The sequence below is a fragment of the Phoca vitulina genome, unplaced genomic scaffold (genome assembly GCF_004348235.1).
Source record: "Phoca vitulina isolate PV1807 unplaced genomic scaffold, GSC_HSeal_1.0 scaffold52, whole genome shotgun sequence".
Lineage (NCBI taxonomy): Eukaryota > Metazoa > Chordata > Mammalia > Carnivora > Phocidae > Phoca > Phoca vitulina.
In genome coordinates this window covers 11,585,983-11,613,662 of record NW_022589755.1, presented here as the reverse complement: position 1 = coordinate 11,613,662, position 27,680 = coordinate 11,585,983, and the positions used below count along the sequence as shown (strand labels likewise).

The 27,680-nt window shown below is 59.9% G+C and overlaps 2 protein-coding genes across 5 annotated transcripts; both read left to right on the top strand.

The window, feature by feature from the left end:
* Positions 1–1,230: 1,230 nt before the first annotated feature.
* On the top strand, positions 1,231–17,584 carry LIPE (lipase E, hormone sensitive type). 4 transcript variants are annotated; one of them, XM_032388454.1, is made up of 10 exons: positions 1,231–1,288; positions 8,181–8,716; positions 10,834–10,924; positions 11,034–11,179; positions 11,384–11,569; positions 11,753–12,047; positions 12,807–13,034; positions 13,256–13,432; positions 15,488–15,909; positions 16,256–17,584. In XM_032388454.1, the coding sequence occupies exons 2-10, from the start codon at positions 8,201–8,203 to the stop codon at positions 16,475–16,477; spliced, it is 2,283 nt and encodes a 760-aa protein (XP_032244345.1). In that variant the 5' UTR covers positions 1,231–1,288; positions 8,181–8,200; the 3' UTR covers positions 16,478–17,584. The 4 variants fall into 4 exon arrangements, with proteins under 4 accessions (XP_032244345.1, XP_032244341.1, XP_032244344.1 ...); XM_032388450.1 differs by lacking the exon at positions 1,231–1,288 and adding an exon at positions 1,629–1,777; XM_032388453.1 differs by lacking the exon at positions 1,231–1,288 and adding an exon at positions 6,270–6,542.
* Positions 17,585–25,555: 7,971 nt separating this feature from the next.
* Positions 25,556–27,680, top strand: CNFN (cornifelin). The gene is made up of 4 exons (XM_032388931.1): positions 25,556–25,610; positions 26,780–26,890; positions 27,258–27,394; positions 27,482–27,680. Exons 2-4 carry the CDS (start codon positions 26,782–26,784, stop codon positions 27,569–27,571), a joined length of 336 nt encoding a protein of 111 aa, XP_032244822.1. The 5' UTR covers positions 25,556–25,610; positions 26,780–26,781; the 3' UTR covers positions 27,572–27,680.

Genomic DNA, 27,680 nt, shown 5'->3' with positions numbered 1-27,680 from the left:
CTCCCCCAACCCCCGCCAGTATTCACCCATCGGTCCCCAAACTCACAGCCCCGGGGCACCCTCTGCCTTAGGCACCAGCCACCTGGTGCTACACGTAAACCCTTACCCTCACGGCGTTTCCACCCCCACTGGGTGGAAAATCGGGCCTCGGGGATCCTTGAGCTCTCCAGGTCGCCCCGGGCGGGCAGGGAGGCACCTGCTCCCCTGCCAGGCCGCCTCCAGTCCAGCCAGGCTCGGTGGCCTGGGGGTTGTGTTCTCAGGAAGGGTGGCGTGGGGGAGGGGCTGCGGGGTCTGCGGAAGTCTCGGGCAAGGTTGCGGCTGGACGAAGGGAGAGCTGCGGCGAGCAGTATGGGAGGGGGCCGGGCCCGGGACTCCGCTACGCCGCCAGCGCTGCTTCCCCCTCTGACGCAGGCCATGGTGGCCCTGGGGGAGGGCAGGCTCCAGCTCCACAGCGCTCAGGCAGAAGGGGGACGCAAAGTCTCGTCCGTGGAATGAGGGGCTAGTTGTTGAAGCAGCCCGAGGGGAGCCAAGGCAGCCCCGGTCCAGAAGCTGAGGGGCTCCGGGACGGCCGGGTCGTCCGAAGGGCCGGCAATGGTGGCCTCCGCTGAGAGGCCGGTCCCTCCCGGAAGAGCTGGGCCGTCTCTCTCAGGGCTGTGAAGAGAGTAATGATGTCTCTCAGGACCAGGGCTGCTCGTGTGCTGCTCGTGTGCTTCAGGAGGGGGGTCAGGATGGAAAGGGAGGGTTTGAGGTCTGTTTTTTCTGGCGCTGAGGATGAAGAGCTGTTTCTGTAGGCTCCAGAACCCTGTCTCAAGGGACGCGCTCCACACACCAACGCGCCCGCCTCTCCCCCGACGCCCCGTCCGCAGTTGACTGTGTGCGCATGCGCGAGCCTCGAGCCTCTTCCGTTTCCCGCCTTTTCCCAGGCACGCGCCAGGCCCTCTACCGTCGCTCTCGACGGGCCGATCCGCGGCTTCGGGCTAGCGCGCAGGCGCCGAGCATTCTCCTTCCCCCGCCCTTCCATTCTCTGGGAGAGGGAGAAGGCAGAGAAAAGAATCCCGAGAAAGACAGCAATAGGACAAATAAGGCAGGAAGAAGGCGGGGCTTCCTTCCCCAACGGCTCGCAGGCAGAGCCACGCCTCCAGTGCTGTCGCCCCGCCCCGGCTTTGAATTGCCGGTGGACCTGGCCCACCCCGCCCCGCCCCCCCCGAGGCGGAGGCTCAGAGGCGCCCCGCTTTACCCTTCCAGCAGGCGGGCCGGGTCGCGTTCTAGGGGATCCCTACTTGGGAAGGTGAGTGGGAAAGCAAGGCTGAGAGCCCGCATGTGAGAAGATCGAGGCTTCCCTTCTGGGGTGACCCCCGCGGGACTCCCCACTAGTCCTGCCCGAAGGACACTTCTCGCCGCCTCCGGGGCTGCATTTTCGTTGGTCACGGGCCCTTTAAAGTGTGCGAGGGGGCGGGGCCAGGCTTTAGGCCCCCTGGGTTTGAGGGCGGGACCCGGCAGTGAAGTGAGGCCCGGATTGGTCAGAGGGCGGGACCCAGAGAGGAGCAAGCCCAGGATTGGGTGGTATGGGGGCCCGGTGGTGGTGTGCGGCGAGGATTGGCTCTCCCGGCGGGGCCTGGCGGCTGGAATCGGCCCCCGCGTGGGGACCGCGGAGAATTGATGGAGTCTGGCTGGGAAAGCGGGGCAGCCAGGGCCGATGGGGCCCTGGGCTCGAAGAGGGCCAAAGAGGGGTCCAAGACTCGTAGCCGCCGGCGGTGGCGAAAAAACAAAACCAAAGGTGAGCGCGGGGGCCGGCAGCAGAACGGAAGGAACCTTCGACATCCTGCGGGGAACTGGGGACTGAGTGGACGGACCCACTGCCCCGAGGAGTGGGGGAGCCCGTGGGCTGGCCCACTGCCGCCCTGCGAGGGGATGCGGGGATGATCCATTGTGAGAATGGGTGATGTGAGAGTGGAATATTACCCTCAGCATAGAGACTACCGGACGCCCCAGTAGCGACTTGGGAAGAGTGTCAGAATGCGAGTCTCCAAGACTAGGGTTCCCGGTCCGGCTCCGTACTCGCTGTGTGACCGTGGGGCAATTCCTGGCTTCAGTGTTTCCTACCAGGGAAATGGTTCAAGCGCCGGTTTTCAGGGCCCCAGCACTCATGAGAGGATAATGGAGAAGTTTAGAAGCTGTTGCTCAAAGAGGAAGTTTCGAGGGCATTTACTGTCAGGAAAAGGTAGGAGGAAGGGGTGCCTCGTAGTGGGAAATGCCCCAGGGCCAGTATGGCTCAAAACAGTCCATCCTCCCATCCTTCATTCAATCCGTGCCTCCGGTTCCTTGTCAGCCCCCCTGCTTCAGCCCAGCACCACTGGGGCCTAACTTCCTGACCCCGCCCCCCCCTTTTTAGGACTAGGAAGCCCTGGATAGGCTTCAGACCACCACAACCTCCCTGGCACAAAGAAGGGAGGGCTGTCAACTGGGTTTCTAAGGTATCACATTATTTACAGATCTCAGCAAGCTGGAGAAAGACCGACAGACCACCAGAGGTGTTGCAAGCCCCAGGCAGGACCACACATTAAGTTCTTGCTAGGTGATGAGTATTTGTGAAGCCAAGTGAGGACCTATGGGAAGTTCCTTCCTGTGAAGAAACTGATGTAGCCCCCAGGCCCTAGAGACCCCAAGCCCATTGTTCTCTCTGCCTTAGGCAACATCATTCGCCAAAGACAGAACTGGAGTTGGCTACACACAAGCACGCGCACGCTCGCACACACGCACACATGCAGACGTGCAGACTCAGACAGGCTCGGAGCTCAGGCTGGGACCTGAGGGCATTCACTGTCATACTACCAGACACAGCCTCACGAGCAGGACAGTGTGCCCAGCGGCAGTACAGACCGAAGTTAAAAACGTGGGCGTTGGTGGCCCGGTTCCTGGGGTCATAAACCGTGGTACACTGAGCAACAGGCTTCTATCCCTGTCTGCACTTTCTGAGCTGTAAAATGGGCACAGTGATAGGACTCCCTGTCTCGTAGGGCCGTTGTGAGGTTTGAGTGAGTGTAGCCCAGTGGACACGGGCACAGAGCAAGCCTGCCTGAGGGCTGGAGGTTCTCATTACTGGCACTCCCCATTAGGCAGTGAGTTCCCTAAGAGGGGGCCCCTGTCTGCCTTGTTTACCGCACATTTTCATAGCCTGAGATGCCAGGCACAGAGGCACTCAGATATTTATTGAATTAGTAAGTGAAGGAATGTACAAACTGTAACACTGGGATAATAATAAACGTGCTGCCCTTAGGCTTGTCGTGAGGAGTCAGAATCCTCTTGGGTCGGGTGCCTTGCACAAGGCTGAGCCAGTCCCACCCACAAACCCAAGGGCCCACCTACTCACAAAGGCTCATTCCACTCAACTCTGAGATCCAGCTGTCATTTCCTGAGGCTCTGCCCTGGTGCCACGCCTCATTAGGGTGAATCAGACCCTGCCCCTGCCCCGAGGACATCCAGGCTGGCTGGAGCAGTCCTAGTCATCAGGTTGATCTTGCCTGGAACTGATGACCTAGTGTCATTGTGATCACCCCATTTCTGAGATGCTGACACTGAGGCTCTGAGGGAGCAAGGTCACCTGGGCTTCCTTACCTGGCCGGTGAGGGCAGGGGTGTGTGAACTCAAACCTGCTCTGTGCCCCCCACCCCGCCTTGATTATGGGCCCAGAAAGCTCCAGTCTCACAGATTCGTTCAGCAGACATTCACTGAGCATTTACTTGTGTCAGGCCTGGACTCTTAGTGGTGAGGACAGACTCACATTTGAGCTGGGGACACAGATATCAATCAAATAATCCCACAAATCAGATATAATTGTAAACTGGCAAATACAAGAGGGAAAGTCCTGGGAAAATGTAAGAGGAGGCTTCCCAGGAAGGTGACATTGGACCCAAGGATGAGCAAGTGCTGACTGCTGGGCAAGGGGGGCAGGGAGGCGAAGGGAACAGCTCAGGCAGAGACCTTGAGGCTCAAGGAAGTGGCTCATTACAGCACAGAGGGAGCTCAGCAAGGGAGGGGAGGAGTAGGGGGCTCGGGGGGGCAGGGGGCCAGATAGCACCTGGTTTGGCAGGCCATGTCCAGGATTGGGGGCTTTATCCTGAGAGCAAGGCTGGGGGGTGTTGCAGGGTTAGGAGTGTGTGACCAGACTGAAGTTCTAGAAAAATCCTCTGGCTGCTATGTGGAAAAGATATTGAAGGGGGCAAAATCAGAGACACATAAAGATTTATTACAATCCTCTAGATGAGGGGTCAGTGGAAGTGGGAGAAGGGCCAGATTCCAGAAGTTTCTGCGGGGGCAGGCAGAGTGGACAGAACTTTGTGATGCATTGGATGAGAGTAAGAAGTGGCCACACACACACACACACACACCCGGGGGGCACACAGATAATGAGTGTATACGTCCATACACACACAAACACCTGCCCGTGCAATCTCACGGGCCAAGAAGAACACAGACACGGATACACTCACATACATACACACATGCCCTCAGACATACGGAGAAACGTACAAACGCACAGACTGGGGAAAAAATGTCACCCACCCACAGACACAGGCCAGGCAAACACTAGGCATGACATGTACCCACATACATATGTACATCTGTGTGTGAGCCTCCAAGACACTCACACCTGACCACCCAGAAAGCGGGCAGCTGAGACCTGATGGAGAGAAGGAGCCCCCCCACACACACACTGCAGAAACTCTGCAGAGACCGGCTGAGCCATCCTAGCGGGTCCTGTGACCGTGGGCGGCCCCGTCTTCCTCGGCATCTCGCTTCTCTCCACTGCCAAAAGGGGTGGTGACGGTCCCTAGCCCCTGGGCTATGGAGAGGACAAAATGAGTTACAGTGCCTGGCACGCATCTGCGCTGCAGGCCTCTCCCCTTCGGAAGCCCTTGCCCCTCCCAGGCCTCAGAGCTGGTCGTTGCTCCTCCATCCTCCCTGAGCTTGCTTCCCTTCTCACCCCTGCTCATTCCCCAGGGGCCAGAATCCAGGCTGGGTCTGGCTGTCCTGTGGCTCTTTAGGGCAAAGGGCTGGCGCCAGGCAGCAGAACCCCCCTGGGTCCCACCTCTATCCCAGTTGTTGCTTATGGGCCTTGGGCGCCTCCCTCTGCCCCAGTGCCCTGTGCCTGAGATTCTTGGCAAGTTTCTGGGCAACCTCAATATCCCTTCCTCCCAGCTCCACCCAGCTCAGCCCCCAGGGAGCTGCCTAGAACAGGGCGAAGAGCAGGGCCCTGGAATCATGAAGGCCTGGGATTCAGCCTCTTCCTCACCACCGCCCATCCAGGCTCACCTGGCCACCAAGCCTTAGTGCTGTCTCCAGAGGCCTCTGTCTGTTCATCTGTTTGTCTGCCCTGGGGAGGGGTGGTCCTCTCCCAAGCTCCCATTCACCTGCTTCTGCCCCCACTCTGACTCTTCACGCTTTCTTTCTGTCTTCAAATATTTGCTGAGTACCTATTATGTGCCAGACCCCATGATGAGCCCTGGGGCCACCCCCCTGCCCGAGGGGGCATGATAATCAAAGAGGAGAAATGGGGGCGCCTAGGTGGTGCAGTTGGTTAAGTATCTGACTCTGGGTTTCGGCTCAGGTCGTGATCTCAGGGTCATGAGATCAAGCCCCGCATCAGGCTCCCCGCTCAGCGGGGAGTCTGATGGAGATTGTCTCTCCCTCTCCCTCTTACTTCCCGCTCGTGCTCTCTCTCAAATAAATAAATAAATCTTGAAAAAAAAAAAAAAAGGGAGGAGAGACAGAGGATTCACCTACAGCCAAGCAAATGACCTTAGGTCCTCTCATTCGTGCAGACCCCTTCCAAAGCCCTGTCCCTAAGTTTGTATTTGTGATTTTATATCCTTTTTCCTAAAGAGCTCCACCTCTACACGTATCAGCTTCACAGCTCCTTGAAGTCTGGTTCTGTCCCTGGGGGGAGACAAACAACAAACCTGTAAATGAACGTGTCTAATTGCAAGTGTGTAAAAATCTAGGAAGAAACGCAAGTCTGATGGCAGAAAGGATGGGGGTGTGGGTCTTAGGTGGGGAGGAGTAGTTAGGGAGGGCCAAGGCCTGAAGGGTGAGAAACAGCTGGCCAGGTAAGGAGCACATGGAATAACAGAGGTAAAGTGTTTCTTGGAGCCTCAGTGTCCCATATGTGAGGCGGGGATGGCAGTCACAGCAGGATGGCCTGTGAAGGGTAAGTGGCAGGTGCCCAGTATGGGAACACCACACAGTAGGACGTGTGTGGCTCAGAACCCCTAGCTGAACTTGGCACCACCCTTAATCGGCTTTTGTGCCCTCGGGAGGGACAGGCAGGGCTGGCTACCCTCTCTCCCCCCCACCCCCCAACAGCTGGGGCCGGCTGTACCAGGGCCAGCCTGAGGGACGGGAGCTGAGATCACGGGGCCTTTGCTCTCTGAGCTCCACCCTGGGGAGAGGGAGGGCAGCCGGGCTGGGTGAGAAGAAACACTTTGTTCCTCACTGAGGCTAAGACTCCTGGCTCCTAAGAGAGAAGAGGCTTGGAAAGCTAGGTACCTCAGTTTCTAATTATTGAGGGGGTTGAGTGTCTGGACTCCTGGACCCAAGCAAGGAAGGCGCTGGGGCCCTGGACTCCGGGGTTCTAAGGCAGAGGAGCCTGGGACAAGGACTCGCATTTGAGCGGGGGCCGGGACCGGCAGAGGGCGCGGGGAGTTGGGCTCCCTGCTGTGCTTACAGCACGTGGGTTCCCTGGCCTTTCTGGGTGGGAGGTGGGGCCGGTGGCCACACCCTGGGCAGGCTCTGCCCCTCCCCGCCGGTTTATGGCCCCAGGCTTCTGCTGGCACTCGCCACACTCAGCCCTAGCCCAGCCCGCAGCTCAGCGTGGGGGAGCTCAGAAGAGGTCTGGGAGGGGTGAGTGCACTGTCTGCTAAGAGACAGGAACGGGGCGCGCTTTAAAACTCCAGGTCCTGGAAGGGAGGGGAGACACCTTCTGGGGGATGAGGCAGAAGCCAGGCAAGGTCCTGAGTGGGCTTCAGGAGAGAGGAGTCTCCAGAGCAGAGGGCGCCGTCTCCAAGGGGGGACAACGGTAGCTTGTCCAGGGCCTGGGTGACAGTGCAAGGACCCCGGAGGGAAGATCACCAGGGACCCTGAAGTGTGGGGAGTCGGGCCTTGTCCAGGGCAAGTTTTTGAGGGCCATAGCTAGAGACCCAGCTTCCAGAGCCCTGGGAGGGAGACGAGCGTTTAAGTAATGGCTCTGGACCCAGAGATCTGGGTTTGAATTCTGCGCGGCCACTTTCGATGCAAGCTTCAGCTCCTTGCTGAACACCACTGAGCCTCAGTTTCTCCTGTAAAATGGGGACGCTACCGATAACAGTTGAAACGTAAATGGAGGCAGTCGGGTTCTTGGGGTGAGCAAGCACTAACTGAGAAAGTTCTTAGCGTGGGTGTGGCACAGAGCGAGCTCAAGGCTAACAGCAGAGATGAAGGCAGCTGTTCCAGGCAGGGGAGTGGGGCTGGCCCGTGCGGTCTAAGCCAAGCGGAGAGGCCCGAAGGCCAGGAGACCCAGCTGGGGAGCAGTGGGACCGACTTGTGGGGATCCCACAGAGGAACAGGGAGGCAGCTGGAGCTTGGAGGGGGTTCCACAGCCAGATCCGAGGGACCAGGAGGGGGCAGGATTGACTCCTCAGTTTGAAGTAAGGCTAGGATTATGAACTGGGTTCCAGAAGAGAACTGGGCTTGAGACCAGGATCCTGGGACACCACCAGGTAGATGGGAATGGGTGGGCTGAGGGCTGAGCTCTCCAAAATACTGGGGGAGGGGAGGGGCCTGTGGGTGACGCCTGGGGCCTTGAGAAGGAGGTGAGATGGGGGCCTGAACCCCTGGGTCCTGAGAGAGGGGGGACCTAGTTGGGATCCACACCTCTCAGAGAACCTCAGCATCCTGGGCCCCAGGAGAGCCAAGTGGAGATGGCTACCTGAATTCTTGGGTCCCTGGAAGGAAGCAGAGGGGTGGATAGACTCCGGGGTTGTAGGAGAGGCGTGGAGCTAGGAAACCAAGAAGAGTCCCACGTAGGAGACAGCACGGAGAAGAGGAGTCTGGGGCCTGGACTCCTGGGTCTGAAAAAGGAAGGGGCCCTAGACTCCACCCTTGGGTCCAACCCTGCCTGATGGGGGCTCCCCGCTCGCCCGCAGCCTCGCGGCTCACACACAGCATGGACCTGCGCACGATGACACAGTCGCTGGTGACTCTGGCGGAAGACAACATGGCCTTCTTCTCGAGCCAGGGCCCCGGGGAGACAGCACGACGGCTGTCGGGCGTCTTCGCGGGGGTTCGGGAGCAGGCGCTGGGGCTGGAGCCGGCCCTGGGCCGCCTGCTGAGTGTGGCGCACCTCTTCGACCTGGACGCCGAGACGCCGGCCAACGGGTACCGCAGCCTGGTGCACACGGCCCGCTGCTGCCTGGCGCACCTGCTGCACAAGTCCCGCTACGTGGCCTCCAACCGCCGGAGCATCTTCTTCCGCACCAGCCACAACCTGGCGGAACTCGAGGCCTACCTGGCCGCCCTCACCCAGCTCCGTGCCCTAGCCTACTATGCCCAGCAACTGCTGGCCACCAACCAGCCCGGGGGGCTCTTCTTCGAGGGCGACGAGGGGCTCATTGCTGAGTTCCTGCACGAGTACGTCACTCTGCACAAAGGCTGCTTCTACGGCCGCTGTCTGGGCTTCCAGGTGAGCCCCCCACCCCGCTCCTCCGGACCCACCGTGAAGGTGCTGGGTGGCCCCCCACCTGGCCCGACAGCATGGTAGGATTACCACAGTGGTATCCCTGGACTCCGGGGACGGTAGATTCAGAAAGGGGAAGCCGTCTAGGGCTTAGGCGGCTGCATGGGTTGGGGGGGTCTCAAACTTGTGGCCCCTGGGTCAGTTCCACCGTGTAGTAAGACATCGTTAACTTGCATAGCTCTTTGCGCCAGGATCCCCACACTCAGAGATTTGTCCACTCTTTGCGGTGACCTGTCTGTCCTCTGAAATCATTTGAGACCCCTCAGGAGGGTGGTTAGTACTGTTCTCAAAGGCCTCTTTACAAGAGCACACCCCATTTAGTCACACCCCGCCCCCCGAAGGCATGGGCAGGAGGGAGGGGGCTAGCTCCATTTTAGAGGCTCAAGGGGCTCTGGTCACAGCTGCTCCACGGGACCCCGGTCGGCCTGGACTTTCTGGCTCACCTCTGGAGCTCTCACTCAACTTGGGATTTTCCGGCCATGGGGAAGGCCAAGGAGCACTTCCGAGTTGGTGACCATGAGGGAGACCTGGTGGTGGCCCCACCCCAGCCACCCGCAGGGGGGTACCGTTCACCTTAACACCGAGAGGAAAGTAGCCTGGGAGCCTTTGGACTCAGAGCAAAAGTAATTTGGGGGCTCAGAATTGGGGAGGGGGGAGGGGGTCCTGGGGACTCAGAGCAGAGGCCCAACGTGCTCCTGTGTGAGGTCAGTGCTGGGTCCCCCGGGCCCCAGCCACATCGGGGAACCCCCCCGCAGGAGTATCTGGAGCTGCGTGACTCTGCAGCCCCCCAGATTCTCTCCAGGCCCGCCCCACCCCCACCCCAGGTGGGCTTGGCAGTCTCTCAGCCTTCCTTCCCCGCTTCCCCACAGAGCAGCCTGGGTGTTCCTGGGAACTTCCCTTCACCTAAGCTGACCCCCCACAAATATTGATCAGCCCAGCTGGGCCAACTGGCTCCTCCCTGTGTCCCGGCCACGACCTTGGAGTCCCCGGAGAGTGATCCTGTGGCCACCCAAGCCAGCATTCCAGGCAAAATGGCCAGGCACCGCTGTGCTCTCTGGCCCACTGGGCCCCTGGCCAGGGGCAAAGTCATGCCTGACAGCTCTTCTCTGAGGGCCCAGCTGCTATGCGATATCCCCTGTAAAATGTCAGCCCCCACAGGGCAGAAGCCTCCCGTATGGGGCTCTAGCTCAGCGCCCGGTCCCCCCCGCCCCTGACCCCTGCCCCCAAGCCTAGTACCTAGCACACAGTAGGATGTAGGCCTGTATTTGTTGAATGAACAAAAGAACCCTGCTGGCCCCTTGCCCAGCTTCCTATGGCTTTTTTTCTCTGATCCTGTCTCCCCATTGTCTTTTCTTAGCGCCCGGCTCCTCCCTCAGATGCTGTCTCCCCATTTGGCTGCCTTTCTGCCGCAAGATCTCTGGCCCTGTCTGTCTCTGATCATCTCCTGTCTGTCTTCCCGCCGCCCAGGAACTGGTCCCCGTCCGCCTGGCCTCATCTCTGTCCTCGCTGACTTTCAGGAAATCCCTGCATCACCTTACTCCCAGCCCTCTATGGCTCCACCCACATCCAGAACACATCCACATTCCTCAGGCCCTCCATGAGCGCCCTCTGCTTCTCTGGCCTTGGCCGCCACCCCTCTCCCCTCATTCACTCTGCTCCAGCCGCACAGGTTACCCCCGCCAAGCACAGGCTGCCTCAGAGCCTTTGCACTTGCCACGGCCTCTGCAGGGAGCACCCTTCCCTCGCTTCCTCTGGATCGCTCCTCCTCTAGCACCCTCCCGGATACCCATCTAAGTAGCCTGACCCCCCAGTCGTCAGTCTGTGTCCCCTCTACCTACTGTTTTTTCAAATTTTCAAAGCATTGGTCATGAAGCATTCCTTAACATCGAACATACGCCTTTATTTGCTTCCTGTCCCCTAGAGCAGTGCCTGGCACACAGTAGGAGCTCACTAAATGTTTGCGGGATGACCACGTCTCTCCCCAAACCCCGTCTCTGCCCCTCACTCCTGCCTGCCTCCAGTCCCTCCTGGGCAGCGGGTGACCCAGCGGCGTCTCTCCACAGTTCACGCCCGCCATCCGGCCGTTCCTGCAGACCATCTCCATCGGGCTGGTGTCCTTCGGGGAGCACTACAAGCGCAATGAAACAGGCCTTGGTGAGTCCCAGCCAGACCCTGCCTGCAGCCTCGCCTCCCTTCCTGTCCCTCCTCCTCCTTCCACCCCCCCACTCCCGCTGGGCCCCCTGACACCCCTGCCGACCCCCAGGTGTGACCGCCAGCTCGCTCTTCACAAGCGGCCGCTTCGCCATCGACCCAGAGCTGCGTGGCGTGGAGTTTGAGCGGATCGTACAGAACCTAGATGTGCACTTCTGGAAAGCCTTCTGGAATATCACCGAGATTGAGGTGCTATCGGTGAGAAGGGGGCCTCATGAAGGCCCCACCAATGTTACAGGATGGGCACACTGGGGCCCAGAGACCAATCCCAGGCCACATCAGGCCTCGGCGGGGCTCCAGGCCTGGGACAGCGCGTGATGGTAAAGAGGGTGGGGACTGGAGAGGAGGCACGAGGGGCCGCAAGCAGCTCCTCCCAGCGCCCCTCCTGTTCCCTCCCACCAGTCTCTAGCAAACATGACATCAGCTACCGTGAGGGTAAGCCGCCTGCTCAGTCTGCCACCAGAGGCCTTTGAAATGCCGCTGACTGCTGACCCCAAGCTCACGGTCACCATCTCACCCCCTCTGGCCCACTCGGGCCCCGGGCCGGTCCTCGTCAGGCTCATCTCCTATGACCTGCGTGAAGGACAGGTAGGAGATACAGAGCCAAGGAGCACCAACAGCCCCCCTCCCCAGAGGCCCTCGCACCTCTCGCTGCTTACACCTGCCCCCCCCCCCCCGTCCTGTCTCTCTGAGCACATCCCTTTGGTGGGGTGAGGCCCAGGCAGGCCACCCCAGCCTCACCCACATCCTCCTCCCTCACCCCCTCCCCAGGACAGTGAGTCGCTCAGCAGCCTGGTGAAGTCCGAGGGGCCCTGGAGCCTGGAGCTGCGGCCACGCCCCCAGCAGGCACCCCGCTCACAGTCCCTGGTGGTGCACATCCATGGCGGTGGCTTCGTGGCCCAGACCTCCAAATCCCATGAGCCCTACCTCAAGTGCTGGGCCCAGGAGCTGGGTGTCCCCATCCTCTCCATCGACTACTCCCTGGCCCCCGAGGCCCCCTTCCCCCGAGCACTGGAGGAGTGCTTCTACGCTTACTGCTGGGCTGTCGAGCACTGTGCCCTCCTCGGTGAGCCCCCGCCCCTCACTGTCACCCACTCCCCAGTCCTGCCGCCACCCCGTGCCTTGCGGGGAGAGAGCTCAGGCCTCAGTCTTGCACCCCCTGCCTCCCTTGCCATCTCCTCCCGCCCAGCCCTCTGCCACCTGTTCACCCCCTCCTGCCCCACTGCTCCCCAGACCTTCTGTCTCAACCACTTCCTCCTTCTGCTTCCTGCCCCCCAACTCTAGCCCTGACACCCCATCCCCCCACCCCTCTATCCCCGAGGACCTCTTCTCTCCTCCTCCTGTTTCTCCACCCCCTGTCCTGCACTGCCAGCCTCCCGGCCCGCACTCCAGGCCGTTCTTCCAGCTCCTCTGACCTCCTGCTTCTGACCTCTCCAGACGCACAGGGCAAGGTGGCGGCGTGCCCCACGGCACAGGGATGTGGCTCTTTTGTATGGTCAGCTGAACTGTGCCCTTCCATCTCCAGGCCTCAGCTGCCCCTCCCTCCCGAAATGGGCCCTGGTCTCCCCTTTCCCACCACCTGTCCCCCTTGTTTCTGACCTCCAGCCTCTCAAGCTTCCCAGAGCCTCCTGATCGCCACATCCTCAGTCTGCCTGATCCCCGACCACTGTCCCCCAAGCCCCTGCCTCAGTTTACCAATCTCTAAAATTGCAGTTGGCTAGACCTCGGGGTTGGGGCCCCCATACCCCACCTCTGAGAGTCCAGGGCTCCTGGCTCAGAGCTTGAGCTCCTCCCTGCCAGGCTGACCAAGCCCCCTCCAACCCAGGCTCAACAGGGGAACGGATATGCCTCGCAGGGGACAGCGCAGGCGGGAACCTCTGCTTCACCGTGTCCCTCCGGGCAGCAGCCTACGGGGTGCGGGTGCCAGATGGCATCATGGCAGCTTACCCGGCCACGATGCTACAATCTACCGCCTCGCCCTCCCGCCTTCTGAGCCTCATGGACCCCCTGCTGCCCCTCAGCGTGCTCACCAAGTGTGTCAGCGCCTATGCTGGTGAGGCTGCCACCCGCAGAGCTGGGCGCCTGGGGAAGGCTTGGGTGCTGGAGTCCTGCAGGGATGGGGGCCAGCGCCCAGTCCCCTGGGGCTCAGGAAGGGAAATCTGAGACTCCTGGTCCCCACTGAAGCCGTCAGATATCCTTGGGTCCCCGGGGGCACAGAGGCCTGAAGTTCCAGGTGTTGAGACTGGGCCTCAGCCCTCCACACATACTCCACAGGTGGAGAGACAGAGGAGCACTCGGACTCGGACCAGAAGGCACTGGGCATGATGGGGCTGGTGCGGCGGGACACAGCCCTGCTCTTCCGAGACCTCCGCGTGGGCGCCTCCTCGTGGCTCCACTCCTTCCTGGACCTGAGTGGGCACAAGTCCCACACGAACTCAGTGCCCACGGCAGGTGAGTGAAGCCCTCCCCTCACACACCCACTCGGGGTGGACAGCAGGGACAGCCGGATACACCGAAAGTCCTGGGGGGAGGCGGGTGGCTGTGTCCTCGGGTGCTCAGGGAAGCAGAGATCACCTTCTGGCTCTAACCCCCTATTTAGCCCTGGGGACTACCACACAGCCTTGCTTTTCCACGACGCTCCACATGCTAGAATTTCCAGGACTTCTGGTCTGCCAGGTCATCTCAGAACTCCTAGGAACTATAGGGGGTAGCCTTCCAAACAGCCCATCCCAGAAAGGAACCCCAGGAAATAACTCAGAAGGCCTGCCACATGTGCCAATTTTTGATCCCAAGAATGCCACTCAAATCCCTTGATTTGAGTGGGGGGAGTCCAGCCCTCCTAGATTCTTCCCAGACTTTTAACAGAGACACATGGGGGTAATGCCCCACTCCGGGGGCTGGCCTAGGAGCCTGGGGTCGGAGAGATCAGTAGACTGACTGCACAGACCTCGGTCAGTGGGAGAGATTCCCAGCCTCGGGCGGGTGGCAGGATCCTCACGCAGCCAAAAATCACTAACATCCAGGGATCTGTTTTTTTCCCCACAATTTTTTTTAACATTTTAATGATTTTGAAGTACAGCCAACTCATTTTCTATCTGCAACATGCCAACAGTATTTTCTGAATAATAGTGCGTGTTCAAAAGAAGACAGATACCATTCCTATTCAGAAAATTATTCCAACTGAGTGTGTCTTACTTGAACTTTTTAAATTTTAGGATATTCCAATGGATACAAATACACACAAAAACAAAAGGGATTTGAACCGTGGACCATTGAACACTGGGGCTTTCCCTAAAGGTTAGAGGTGACAGGTGCAGCCCCTAGAGGCCCACAGTCGAGCAACCTACGGGGTGGCGGGGGCCAGGTACCCTATCTGTGAGCCTTGCTTTGCTCCTCCGTGAAATGAGGACGGTAAGAGGACCTGCCTCATGAGGTTGTTGTAAGGACTTCATGCAACTATTTGTGCCAAGCACCCAGCACAAACCCGACACCCAGTAGGTGCTCCTAGCGGATGCTGGCACCCCTGACAGGTGCGCCCCGTGACTCCCGTCAGTGGTTCCGTTCTGGTGACCCTCTGGGTCACGGGGCACTTAGGCAGTTACTCTCATATCGTCTTGCATCTTGCCTTCGTGGATTTATATAGACGAGTTGAAAAAGAAAAGATACCTGCAAAAGGCAGGGTCCTGGCCCCAGTGGTGAGCAGCGTAGGTCGGGTCAGATTAATGGAGCGGAGGCTAAGGTGGGCACTCCACGCGGCCCGAAGCGCGTCTTCGGCCTCCGCGGGGCACTTGCTTGTCTGGTCACTCAAAGGTAAGGGATAAAACTAAAGAACATGAAGGCAATGTGGAGAGCAGATCTGTGTGGCTGCAGGTGTGGGATCCCTGGGAATCGAATAGGCTCCCAAGACTCTCTTTAGCTCCCTGTGAACGTGGCCTGCTCACGTGGGCCTGCTCACTATTCCACTGTTGACACCCTCTGTGTTGAGTGGCCCCCACAGGTTGGCTGGGCCCCTGCTGGGGTCAGGGAGGCGGCTGGAACAAGGCCCCAGGCCTAGTAATAAAACATGAGGCTAGCGTGTGACCCCCCGGGGGCAGCAGTGCTTCCTCCCACCGAGTCCTCACCAACTCCTAGGAGGTAAGGACTATTTTTATCCCCTCTTTGTACAGAGGAGGAAACTGAGGCTCCCAGAGGTAAACTGACTTGCATTTCACCCTCCCGGTCACCACACGCTCGCACGCGCACACACGCACACCTCCACCTCCACCACCACGTGACTCCTCCCACCTCCCCCTTGGCGCTGCAGCCTGGGGCACCTGGGGCTCCCCACGCATCCCTGAGGACGGGCGTCTGGGGGGAACACTCGGCCTGCACAGCCCTAGCACGCAGCTCCGCCCGCAGAGGCCGCTGCCCTCCCCCCCGACCTCTCCTGCCCGCCACGCACACCCAGCCCACAGAGCCCGGCTGAGCTGCGGCCCCACTGGCCACCTGCCCCTGCTCCTCTTGCAGAGTCAATGCGGCGCAGCGTGTCCGAGGCAGCCCTGGCCCAGCCCGAGGGCCCGCTGGGCACAGACTCCCTCAAGAGCCTGACCCTACACGACCTGAGCCTAAAGGGCAGCTCTGAAACGTCGAACACCCCGGAGCTGTCAATGTCTGCGGAGACACTTGGCCCCTCCACGCCCTCCGACGTCAACTTCTTGGTTGGCCCAGACGACGCACCCGAGGCCGCTAAGGCACAGGAGGAGCTGAGCACCAAGGACAGAGGCGGCGGCGTGCGCGCCTCCTTCCCTGAGGGTTTCCACCCCAGGCGCTCCAGCCAGGGCACCACCCGGATGCCCCTCTGCTCCTCGCCCATCGTCAAGAACCCCTTCATGTCGCCGCTGCTGGCGTCCGACAGCATGCTACAGAGCCTGCCGCCCGTGCACATTGTGGTGAGCGCCAGACTGGGACAGTGCGCCGGGCGGGGAGCAGGGGGAGCAGGGGCGGGCAGGGGCAGGGGCACCTGCGGAAGGGAGCCCGGGAGCGAGAGGGCGGAGGGCTGGGGGTGGGGGTGGTAAGGTAGCCTGGCTGCCAGCCGAAGGGAGAGGCGTGCCACCAGGAGGGAATGCCCGGGGACCGGAGGGCTGCAGGGGAACCAGGGCTGCTCTTTCCTCTCGCGATCGGGAAGGGGGATCGGGCGGCGAGGGGGGGCGGAGATGCCGGGCCGAGGCTCAGTCTCCCACTCCCCGCCCCTCCCCTCGTCCCTCTGCCCCGTGCCCCACCCCCGCCGTCCCGCAGGCCTGCGCGCTGGACCCCATGCTGGACGACTCGGTCATGTTCGCGCGGCGGCTGCGCGGCCTGGGCAAGCCCGTGACGCTGCGCGTGGTGGAGGACCTGCCGCACGGCTTCCTGAGCCTGGCGACGCTGTGCCGCGAAACACGGCAGGCGGCCGCGCAGTGCGTGGAGCGCATCCGCCTCATCCTCGCTCAGCCCGCCCCGCCCGCAGCGCCGCCGGTCTGAGCCCCGGCCCGAGCCGGGCCGCGCGGGCAGCTGGGGCTGCGGGGGGCGACACTAAAGGCCTCTTGTTCCCATCTGAGCCGGCCTCCGTGGTGAATGCGCCCCGGGTTAGGCGGCGGGGACGCCCCCCCCGAGTCGAGGGGCTCCCGGTCCCCTCCAGCCCCTCCGTCGGGCCGGGCGCGCGAGGGGCAGGCTGTGCCTTAAGGTGGGAGGACGGCCGGGGTGGGGAGGGGCGGGGGCCCAAAGCCGAGACCCTGGCCTGAGGGGCGGGGGGCGCGCGCCAACCAGTCTCCGTAGACAGCTGGAGCTGCACTCCATCATCGCCTTCTACTGCTGCTGTGACCGCCGCAGGGTGGGGGCCTGGCCCTACCCGCCAAGACGGTTTGTTTTTGTTCCTTTGTAAATAAAAGTATTTAATTAGTTTGGCCTCTTGCAAATAGGGTCGGGTGTCGCCCACCAGGGGGCAGCATCGGACTCTGCTGCTGGGATCGGAGCAGCCTGGCAGTAGAAAGCTGGGAGCCCAACTTCTGGGTCCTGAGGAACGAGGGGACTGCGGGCTCGGATTCCTGGGTGCGGAGGGATTGGACGCCCCTACTAACACAGACCACCTCCCCTTCAGACTTAATCCACGTGATGGGCCAGATGGCCCTGGGTTCTCAGCTACTCCCCTTTGCAGACCCAGCCCCAGCACCAACCCAGAAAAGAAAACCCAAATGCCCCAGAGAGCTGCAGCAACTATATCAGGAAACCAGAAACAAAACTGATCACCCCAAATACTGGAAGCCCAAGCTCTCCTGAGCTGTGACAGTCACTCAGTCCCTCAACCAAGACTCTGAGGTCTTGTCCTTTTGTAGGCCCTGGGTTTGGAGCAGAGATGATTTCTATCCAGGGCCTGCCCTCAAGGGACTCAGGGAGAATGGGCGGAGAGACCCAGACACAGCATGTCACAGTTCCCCCAGGTTCCATCTGTGGTAATCAAGGAGGGCTTCATAGAGGAGGTGATCTGACTTTGACCTTAAAGGATAAGTGTAAGTCTGCTAGGCAGAAGAAACATGCAAAGTTGTGAGAGCCACTGCACAGTTATCAAAGCCTCTGCCTGGCCAGAAGGTCAGGTACAAAGTGGGAAGTGGCCTGGGGGGCCTGGAGCAGTCAGCAAGAGCAGATCCTGAAGGGCCTGGAATACAATCTGGACTGAACTGGAGGGCAGTGGGAGCCACAAAAGGGCTTTGAGCAGGGGAAGGACAGGATCAGCTAAGGCACTGAAAGGGCCTGCTGGGACCCTGGGGGATGGACTGAAAGAGGCAAGACTGGAGTCCTGGAGGCAGAGGAGGCTGGGGACAGGGAAGACAAGGCCTGAGCTGGGGCAGAGGCCATGAGGGTAACTGACGTTGAAGAGGACTTATTGCGGGTAGAGCAGTTGGGGATGAAGATGGCACTCAGGCTAGCCGTAGGAGCAGGTGGACAGTGAGGCTGTGTCTTTACTGGGAAGAGGCTCTGGTGTGTACAGGGAGGGTGGCCGTCTACTGAGAGCTGTTTTGCACATGGAGAGATCAAAAAGTCTCTGTGAAGCAATCCAGGGGGGCATCCAGGAGGCAGCAGGGGGCAGGAGAGCAGGCTGGTTGCTCACTTCTGGCTGGAGCTGAGGGACTAGAACCTTTCCAGGAAGAGTGGACAGGTGGGATGAGCAGAGGACCAGGACAGAGAGAGCCCTGAGGGCCACTGCCCCCAGGAAAGGGGTGGGCAGTAAAAGGGGAATCAGTTCTGGAGGGTTCTAAGGAGCAGCCAGAGAGGGAAGAAGCTAACCAGGAAACAAGAGGAGATTTCAGGTGGGAGGGAGTGGTTGGGGTGAGATGAGGATGGAAATATCCTCACGCCTCAGCAGGGAGCAGGTGGGTCCTTGGTGACCTTGTCCAGAGCTATTGCAGGGATGTGGGATGTGGGCAGCCAGACATGGAGGGCTGAGGAGGGAGCCATAGCCCAGAACTCTCCCTGAAGGTCTTGTTCCCCCTGTTGAGCTCATAGGACCCCTTGTTCATCTCTCCCAAAACAGTCATCCACCCACCAACCCGCTCGTATTTCCTGTCCCCATCTCAGGGACAGCTCCTGTACCCCTATAGCCCAGGCCAGAACTCTGGGTCTTGTCCTAGACAGCCCCTCATCCCATAGCCCATCAAGCCCCATATTCTATTGTTTCTGCCTCCCGAACCTCTCTCTGCCTTGTCCCCTTGGTCTCTGACCCTAATCCACGCTTCATCTTCTCCTGCCTGGGTGTCTGCTCAAGCCACCTTCTGGGCTACTGGCAGCATCCAGTCTCGTTTCTCCAGTTCCGGCTCCAGCTCTGACCTCGTCTTCCCCTGCTCTAAACCCTTCCATGGCTCCCCACAACCACCCCACCCCAGGACAAAGTCCAAGCTGCCAAGGCTGGCCTTGCCCACTTCATCCTCTTCCAGCCTTATAGTTACCCCACCGCAAGGACCTGACTGGCCTCCTTCTTGGGCACCTACACAGAGTAATACTCCCGCATGCCTCCCTTTCTTCACTTGTGCTGAAACACCCTCTCACATGCTCTTCTCCTTTGCTTGGCACCTCCTGCCCCTCCAGGATCCAGCGCCAATGTCCCCTCCTCTAGAAACCCTTTCCTGATCCAGCAAAGCCTAAAGAGACTCTCCCCACCTCGGCACACCCCTGCCCATCACCGTGTCTGTCCTCCCCGGGATCTGACCGGGGATCCTCGAGGGCAGGGCCTAGGCCTGACTCATCTTGGTCACCACCGTCGTCCAGCACAGGGCCTGGCACATCGGAAGCCTCGGGAAACGTTTAAGTAATAGGTGGCTGAGTGTGTGATGAGCGAGCGAGTGAGTAGCAACAGAAGCTAATGGGAAAGCCAGCGAGTGGGAGAGAGAATGAGGGCAGGAGAGACTGAACGGATGGGTGTGCAGGCCGGGTAGGCGCAGCCGAGAAATCAGGTTGAGGCTGAGAGGAATGGAATGGAGACATGACTGTCTGGGACTCAGTTTCCCCAACAAAGCAAAATGCGCGGTCGCCCGGGCTAAGCGGCCCCCTCCGCCTTCAACCCCAACAAACCTCGCCGTTTCCCCTCCGAACTATGTCCAGAATCCCAGTACTGGGCGTGCTGGAAAGGGCTTACCGACTGGACCCGCAGAACCCGTTTCCCTCCCGAGCCGCTCCAGCCTCTGCGGGGCGCCGCGGGATTCCCACCCCCAGGTGCCCGGCCTATTGGCTGCCTGGCAGAGACTAGCGGAGACTGGCGTCCTCCAGAGCCTATCGCTGCCCGATTTAGGCCGTGGGCTCCGCCTACCAGGGAAACGTGCCCCAAGTGGTCCAGGGCGATAGGAGGCGGAGCGTCTATTGGCTGGAAGCTAGTGACTGACGTCATGGGTAGCTTATCACAGCCAGCCTCCGGAGGAGCGCTCCCGGTTCAGGCCCGCCTCTGGAAAAACGCAAAGGGGTGGTAGCCGAGGGCGTGGTGGATGGCAGAAGCGCCCCGGAAGTGGGGTCCGGCCGCTCGCGCAGCTCGCTGGCCTCATCATTGGGTCCTAAGGGAGGATGGGGACTTGAGAAGTCTGGACTCCGTGGTCCTGAGGGAGGAGGGGCTGGGGATCTGAGGGAGGAGGGACAGAGGAACCTAGACTTCAGGGTCTGAGGAGCATCTGAATGGTTGGATCTTGAGGAAGGAGGGAGCTGGGAACCTGAAAGGTCGGGGTGTAGGGACGGGGACTCCCAAGAGTCGCTGGCCTGCCCCGGGATGACGGATTTGAGGTTTCAGATTTTATGTGGCTATTTATGGGATTGGAGCCAGGCCTTGTCCCCAGGCAAGAGTTCTGGGTCTCGTGAGGTGGGGCTTAGAATAGAAATGAGGAGGAGGAGGCTTAGGGGAAGCTCTGGCCTCGGTGTGCCCTTTCCACCTCCCCGGAAAGGGAAGCCAGGGTGCTGTCTGCCAGGGGAACCCAGAGCGGGAGGAGACTTGAAACTCACATGGAGACAAAGAGAAAAACATTGATACCAAGAGAGATTAAAATAGTAAAAACAATAATTATAAGAGAGCTCTCTCTTGTATGGCGTGGACTGTGTGTGGCCCCGGTTCTATGCGAAGCATCTCACATAATTATCGCATGTCTTCCTCATTACAGTTCTAAGAGATCAGATTATTATAATCCCCATTTTACAAGTGAGAAAATTGATGCCCAGTAAGGAAGAATCAAGATGCAAATGTGAAGAGACAGGAGAGACACAAAACACAGATGGAGATAAACAGGCAAAGAGGTAAAAACAGGCCCAGGGAGGTTAGAAAAAGTAGACAGCAAACAAAAGAGAGGGGCTGCAAGCGGGGACTCCTGGGGTGGGGTAGGGGGCTGGGGCCTAGGACTCCTGGGTCCTGGGGTTGGAAGGACCTAGGACTGGGGCTTTCAAGTATCTCCTCTCCTGATTTCCAAATACCAGACTTGTCCAACCCTTCTCACTGTGGGCGTTGGACCTGGTTGGGGTCAAAAATAGTGATTAGGAGGGGGCAGGTGTGTCATTATCCTATTAGGAGATGATAAGAAAATGATTCATGGGGGTGCCCCCAGCCTGGGAGGGGCCTTTCCCCCATGGCCTCTGTTCTTTCATCTGGACAGATTGGGCCTCAGAAAGGACTGGGGAGGGGCAGGGTCCTCTCTGTCCCTCTCCATCGCTGCACCTCCATCACTCAGAACTGTCACTAAGTCCCACCATGGAGAAGAGTGGGCCACCGTGGGGCATCTCTCTGGGCCTCTCTGCTTTCCCCCACACCTTGAACCAATGCCCAGCAGAGGTCCTGGCACATCACAGGAGCTCAGCAAATGCCTATCGAATGGATGGACAAACCTCTCTGGGCAGCTATTCCTCTGTCCCCGTCCTGACCATCTCTCTGTGTCCCCATCGTGTTTCTCAGCCTCTCCCTCGCCTCACCCATCTCCTCCCACCTTCCCTTTCACACAGGTGTTTCATCCGAGGACACAGGGCCCCCTATCCCCAGTAAGAAGAAACTGAGGCTTTGGGGAACCTGGGTGGATCAGTCGGTTGAACATCCAACTCTTGATTTCGGCTTGGGTCATGATCTTGGGGTCCTGGGATCAAGCCCTGTGTCGGGCTCTGTGCTCAGCTGGGAGTCTACTTGAGATTCTCTCCCTCTCCCTCGGCCCCTTCCCCGCTCAAATAAATAAATAAATCTTATAAAAAGGAAGAAAAGGAAGAAGGAGGAGGAGAAGAAACTGAGGATCATTTTGGGAGAAGTCACCCTCCCAGGGTCACCTGTGGGACATGAAAAGGAGGAGCTGAGAGGGGTTCTCAAGACCCCAAATACAGGCACAGCCCTGGCATCTCGGGGTCAGAAATGTAAGATCACACCGAACATGTGCCCTCAATACCTGCTTAGTGGGATCTTCATTTGCACCCACACAATCAGAGAATCACATGCACCACGCGCACTCACCCACAAACACAAACATAAACATCAGCACACAATCACATAATCACCCTTACTGACAACACACACAGAAATCTCCTATTCCGGGGCGCCTGGGTGGCTCAGTCGTTGGGCGTCTGCCTTCGGCTCGGGTCATGATCCCAGGGTCCTGGGATCGAGCCCCGCATCAGGCTCCCTGCTCAGCGGGAAGCCTGCTTCTCCCTCTCCCACTCCCCCTGCTTGTGTTCCCTCTCTCACTGTGTGTCTCTCTCTGTCAAATAAATAAATAAAAATCTTTAAAAAAAAAAAAAAGAAATATCCTATTCCACATGCAAATCAGACACCCCAGGTATGCAATTATACGCCCAGCCACAGGCAGGCCACTCATTCAAACCCAGCCAGGCCCACGAGAAGACTTGGTTTCCTTCTCAACTGTGTCTCCAGCAGCTAGAACAGCACCTTGCTGTCATCAGCTGCAGAAACACAAAACGTTTCCGAGTGCCAAGCACAGTTCTAAGCCCTTCCCATGAACTAACTCGTCGAATCCTCGCAACCACCCTATTTGCCACCACTCATTTTAAAGATGGACACACCAAGGTCCAGGCAAGCTTAGTGATTGGCTGAAGTTTTCATGGCCAGGAAGAGGCTATGAGAATTTGAACCCAGGTTTTCTGGCTCTGGAACCCATCACACGAGGCTCCTATTCAATAAATCACTCCTGCCTTAATCCAGTTGGAGTTCTAGAACCATGACAACCGACCACACCTGAACCAGATGCACAGTGGGCGGGGGGGGAGGGGGGAGATGCACAGTGGGTAGAATCTCAGAAAGGCAATATAGACACACAAATAGAAAAGACCCCCTCACATGCCACACCCCAGAACACACAGAGACATGGGGACAACCCCCACAGGGACACACAGCACCCAGAGAGAGACGCACACACCACACGCAGAGACACAACACACCCAAACCCAGACACGGTGTCCCACCCAGAACTCCACTGAGCGCCTGTTCTGCTCCCAGCCCCACTGGGCTGGCCCTCGAGGAAGCAGCAGGCTCAGGATGGGAAGAGGGGACAATCTCACTTGTCTGCTCTGCCCGACCGGTTCCACGAGGGCCATGGATGGCACCACCCACCTTATGAAACCCACATTGGGCAACTGGACCAAGACCTGACCTGGACGCTTGGATTCTGGAGAGAAAGGGGCTGGGAGCCTGAATTCCTGGGTTCTGAGGGAATAGGAGCTGGGTGCCCGCCCCCAATCATGGATTCTAGGGGAGAGGAGGACGGGGATCGGGACCTGGACTCTCAGGTCCTGAGGAAGAAGAGCTGGAGGCCTGGGATCCTGGGTTCTGGAAAAAGAGGGGCCAGGGACTTGGATTCCTCTCCTCTGTCTTTAAAGGCAGGGTTCCAGAGTTAGCAGATAAAAATACAGGACACCCAGTTAAAGGTGAATTTCAGATGAACAATAAATACCTTTTTTAGTATAAGTATATCCCAAAGATGGCATGGAACATACTTACGCCAAAAAAAATGTTGTTGTTGTTGTTGTTGTTTACCTGAAATTTACATTTAACTGGGCATCCTATATTTTATCCGGCAACCCTGTTGAGAGGATGGATACCAGGTGCTCGGAGACAGCCATGGCCACTGGTCAGGCCCCAGGCCCCTGCTCTTCCTGCCCCTGCCCTCCTCCTCACCCCTAAGCAGGCCACCTCACAGCTTCCCCACCCGCTTTCCTCATCTACATGAGTTGCTGTCTAATTGCAGCCCCCAGGCTGTGTCAGAGTGGGGAGAGGAAACCCGAGGACAACTCGGGTTGTCATCCTGGGAGCCCTGGGGTCCTCAGAGATGATTGACCCTGAGTCACCTGCAGATCATGGTCTGGCCAGCTGGGGGATGGGGCCCTGGGGCTGCCTCCGTGGGGAGGCCTGGAGATGGAGATGTGGGGATGGGAGGCAGAGACCCGGGGATGAGGGCAGGAGACACACAGCTTGGGGGAACAGAGACTCAGAGATGGGGAGACAGAGAACCAGAGCAACTTGGAAACAGACTGGCACAGATCAGGAAAGAGATACAGAGCTAGCGAGGCAAAGATGCAGAGATGGGGGCACAGGGACACTAGACCAGAAGTGGAGAGAAGATGTTCCTAGACATTCAGGCTCCTGGACCAAGTGACAGACACGCACCAGAAAAACGCTGAGTGCCACCCAGCAGTCTGGGGACAAGGACAGCGAGCCATCTGGGTGGTGCTGGGAGACCAAGACTTGGGTCCTGCTGTGGGTTGGATTGGGAGGTGAGGGAAAAGCTGGGATCCCAGGCGGATAGGGTGATCCACCTGCCATCACCCCATACCCATTCCCAGTGAGGTGACACCACCACCTTCTCTGCAGGTGACACCCCAATTTTCCAGCACCTCCTACATTTTTGGGGTGACACCCGTGCTGGAAACCCCACCCGACTCTAATGCTGCTTCCCTCACTGAGTCACTTCCAACCCTGCCAGGCCTGTTGGGGGCAGACTTTGGTGACTCAGGCCTCCAGGCCCCTCGCTCTTTCACCCCTCAGGAGCCCAGCATCAAAAATCCCAGGACCCCTGCACACTCAGGGGCGCAGCCTAGCCTAACCCAAGAGTCTACACCCCCAGCCAGAATCTGAGCCCCTCTCCCTCCTCTGTTAGGGGCCCAGATGAAGCCCCAGCCCCTCCTCCCTCAGACCCAGGAGTCCGGCCCCCCCCCCCCCCCCCCCCCGGAGTCCCCCCCCCCCCCCCCCCCCCCCCCCTGTTCCCCCCCCCCACCCCCAGTCCTGGGCCACATCCATCTCCTTCCAGAAGCACAGTTTCTCGGTTCCCAGCCTCCTCCCTTCCCAGTTTGAAGGTCGAGTGAGTTGTATATATTTACTTTGGTTTCAGCATGGGTCACCCCCAAAACACACTGCCCCCCATGGGCCTGGTGGCCCCAAATGGGAGGACGGTACCCCCTCTTCCAGGGAAGTGGGAACCGCACTCAGGGGGACAGGAGAGGCCCTCACAAGGGAGCCCCCACTGCACTCTCCTGAACCCCCCATTCCTTCCTCCACCTCCCGGCCTCTCCACTTTCCACCTCTGTGTCTCTTCTCTGAATCTGGCTCCTCTCTCTGCTGTTTCTCCCCCAGATCTTTGTCCCTGTCTCGGCATCTCTCTCTCCATCTCTCTATGTCTTCGTCTCTGTCCATCTCTCTGAATCTCCTTCTCTCTCTCCCGCCTGGGCCTCTCCCCTTCTGTCTCTGTGTCCCCCATTCCCTCCCCGTCTCTCTGTCGTCCCTCTCTTTGGGTCTCTGCACTGTGGCCCAGCTGCGCCCCTTGCGCCTCCCCTCTGCCTTCTCTCCCCTCACCCCCTGTCTCTCCCTGCCTGCTCCCCTTTCTGTCTCCCCTCCCAGCTCCGCATCCCTGGCCCCCTCCCTGATTTCCTCGGTCCCACAAGAGCTGGAGGGGAAAAGGGGGGATGGGGGATGGAGAGCCAGGGAGGGGAAGTTCCTGTGGGGGGAAGAGGGTCAGCCAGACCGGCTGGGCTCCCTGGGCACCTCCGTCAGAGCCCCGCCCAGGGCTGTGTGGCCCGCCCCAATATAAGCAGCTCCCGGCCAGAGACAGAACACAGTGCCGGGCTCACCCACGCCTGTCTGCATCATCGCCATTGCTGTCTCCTGCAGGTAGGAGCATCCGCCCACAGCCTCTTCTCTGTGTCCCCCCCCCACCCTGCTCCCCTGACATCTCTGTCCCTTGCATATCTCTGACTGTCTCGGTGGACACTTCTGTCTTTCTCAATGCCCTCCGTGTCCACCTTCTCAACCTCAGTGGCGCGGGGTTGAATCTGGAAGTCCTGGGGCCCAGCGCGGCCTCTACTAACCTCCTTGGCCTGGGCCGTCGGATGTGGGGCATTTCTCTTCACCTCTCTGAGCCTCAGTGTTCCATCTGCGAAATGGGCTTGCAGAGAAGTCAAAGCCCTGGGCAGGTGTGAGTGTTACTGGTGGCATCTCTATGGGCACCTGGCTCTGATCTCTTCCTCCCCTTGTCTCTGACTCTGCCTGTCTCTGTCCCCTGGTCTCTGTCTCCAGCTCTACCTCTGGTATGGGGAAGGTCCTGTGGGGTCTGTCGGGCAGCGGTACAGAGATGGGCGAGTTTCTCGCCCCCACCCCATACATCCCTACTCCATGTTTCTCCCAGCTGGCAGGCTGACTTGGCCTCTTTCTCCCCAGTGCCCTTCCCCCTGAGAACCCAGCCCCCAGTGCCCCTGCTCCTTGCCCGCCCCTCCCCCAGTATCCAGCAACCTTTGGACAGACTCAGCCACTGTCACCGCGGCCACCTCTGCGGTCCCCAACACCGCCACCTCCTCAGGGCCAGCAAGATGCAGTTTGAGATGCACGACAACGTGAAAGGCAAAGGTGGGATCACTGGAACCCTTCCGGTCCCTGGAACCTGGCCGCTTCCCTCCCCTGGGCGCCCTGGCTTCGAAGACAGATGGCGCCTGATTGCACCCCAGAGGCCCCTGGAAATGCGGGAACCCAGCTCCCCAGGCGCAGACGTGGAGGAGGCGGCGCACGGCTCGCCCCGCCCGGATGTGGCACCCACCCTTCCCCAGACTTGCAGGAGTTCCCCACCCACAGCCCAACCAGATGTGCAGGAGGCAGTGGCGATGGGGACAGACTGGGCTGTCAGTGCCCAAACGTGGTGGAAAGGAAGGGGGGGTGCAGTGGTGTCCCCTCCGTGGGCGGCCTGGTGGCCCCGCCCAGACTGCCCGGCAGAGGAAGGGGCGGCAGGGATATGGGGTCCGGGAGGGGCTGTCGGGCTGCCCGCTGACCCTGGCCCACCACCTTCGCAGCCATGTCCTACCCAGTGACCAGTCAGCCCCAGTGCGCTAGCAGCTGCTACCAGACCCAGCTCAGCGACTGGCACACGGGACTCACGGACTGCTGCAACGACATGCCCGTCTGTGAGTGCCGGCGGCTCCCTCCGGGGGGCGGGGCCAGGCCCCACGAACCCCACCACCCCTCCCTTCCTTAGACCCTGAATTCCCACACTCTAGCCCTCACCCCTTCCTCCCACCTCCAACACTCCCCAGGATCCTGACCTCACCTCTTCCAACGTCCCCTTGCACCCTCAACTTTGCCCGTTGTGGCCCCAGCTCCCCCTCCAAAACCCTATCTCCCAGCCTCCAAACCACCCCCGCTGGGAACCCTTCATTCCCTCCGGGACCCTCGACTGGGCGCCGCGGAGCATCGGCCTCGCCTCTCCCCGAGCCGGAGCCGGCCCGGGGCGCCCGGTGGGCCCCGCTCTGACTGCCCTGCGCCCGCCCCCAGGTCTGTGCGGCACTTTCGCCCCCCTGTGCCTCGCCTGCCGCATCTCCGACGACTTCGGGGAGTGCTGTTGCGCGCCCTACCTGCCCGGAGGCTTGCACTCCCTGCGCACGGGCATGCGGGAGCGCTATCACATCCAGGTGCGTGCGGGTCGCGGGGCCCGGGCGGGGACGGACCTCCTGGGACCCAAGGTGGGGCTCCTAACTCTCTCTCCCCCCACCCTCTAGGGCTCCGTCGGGCACGACTGGGCGGCCCTCACCTTTTGTTTGCCCTGCGCCCTCTGTCAGATGGCGCGGGAATTGAAGATCCGCGAGTAAAGCAGCTCCACGCGCCTCCTCCTTTTCCACCTGTCACGCCCGGCCCCCTCTGCCCCCTCGGCCCCCTCTGCCGCCTCGTGGGAGGGCCTGCCCCTCCGCCCTATCCCGC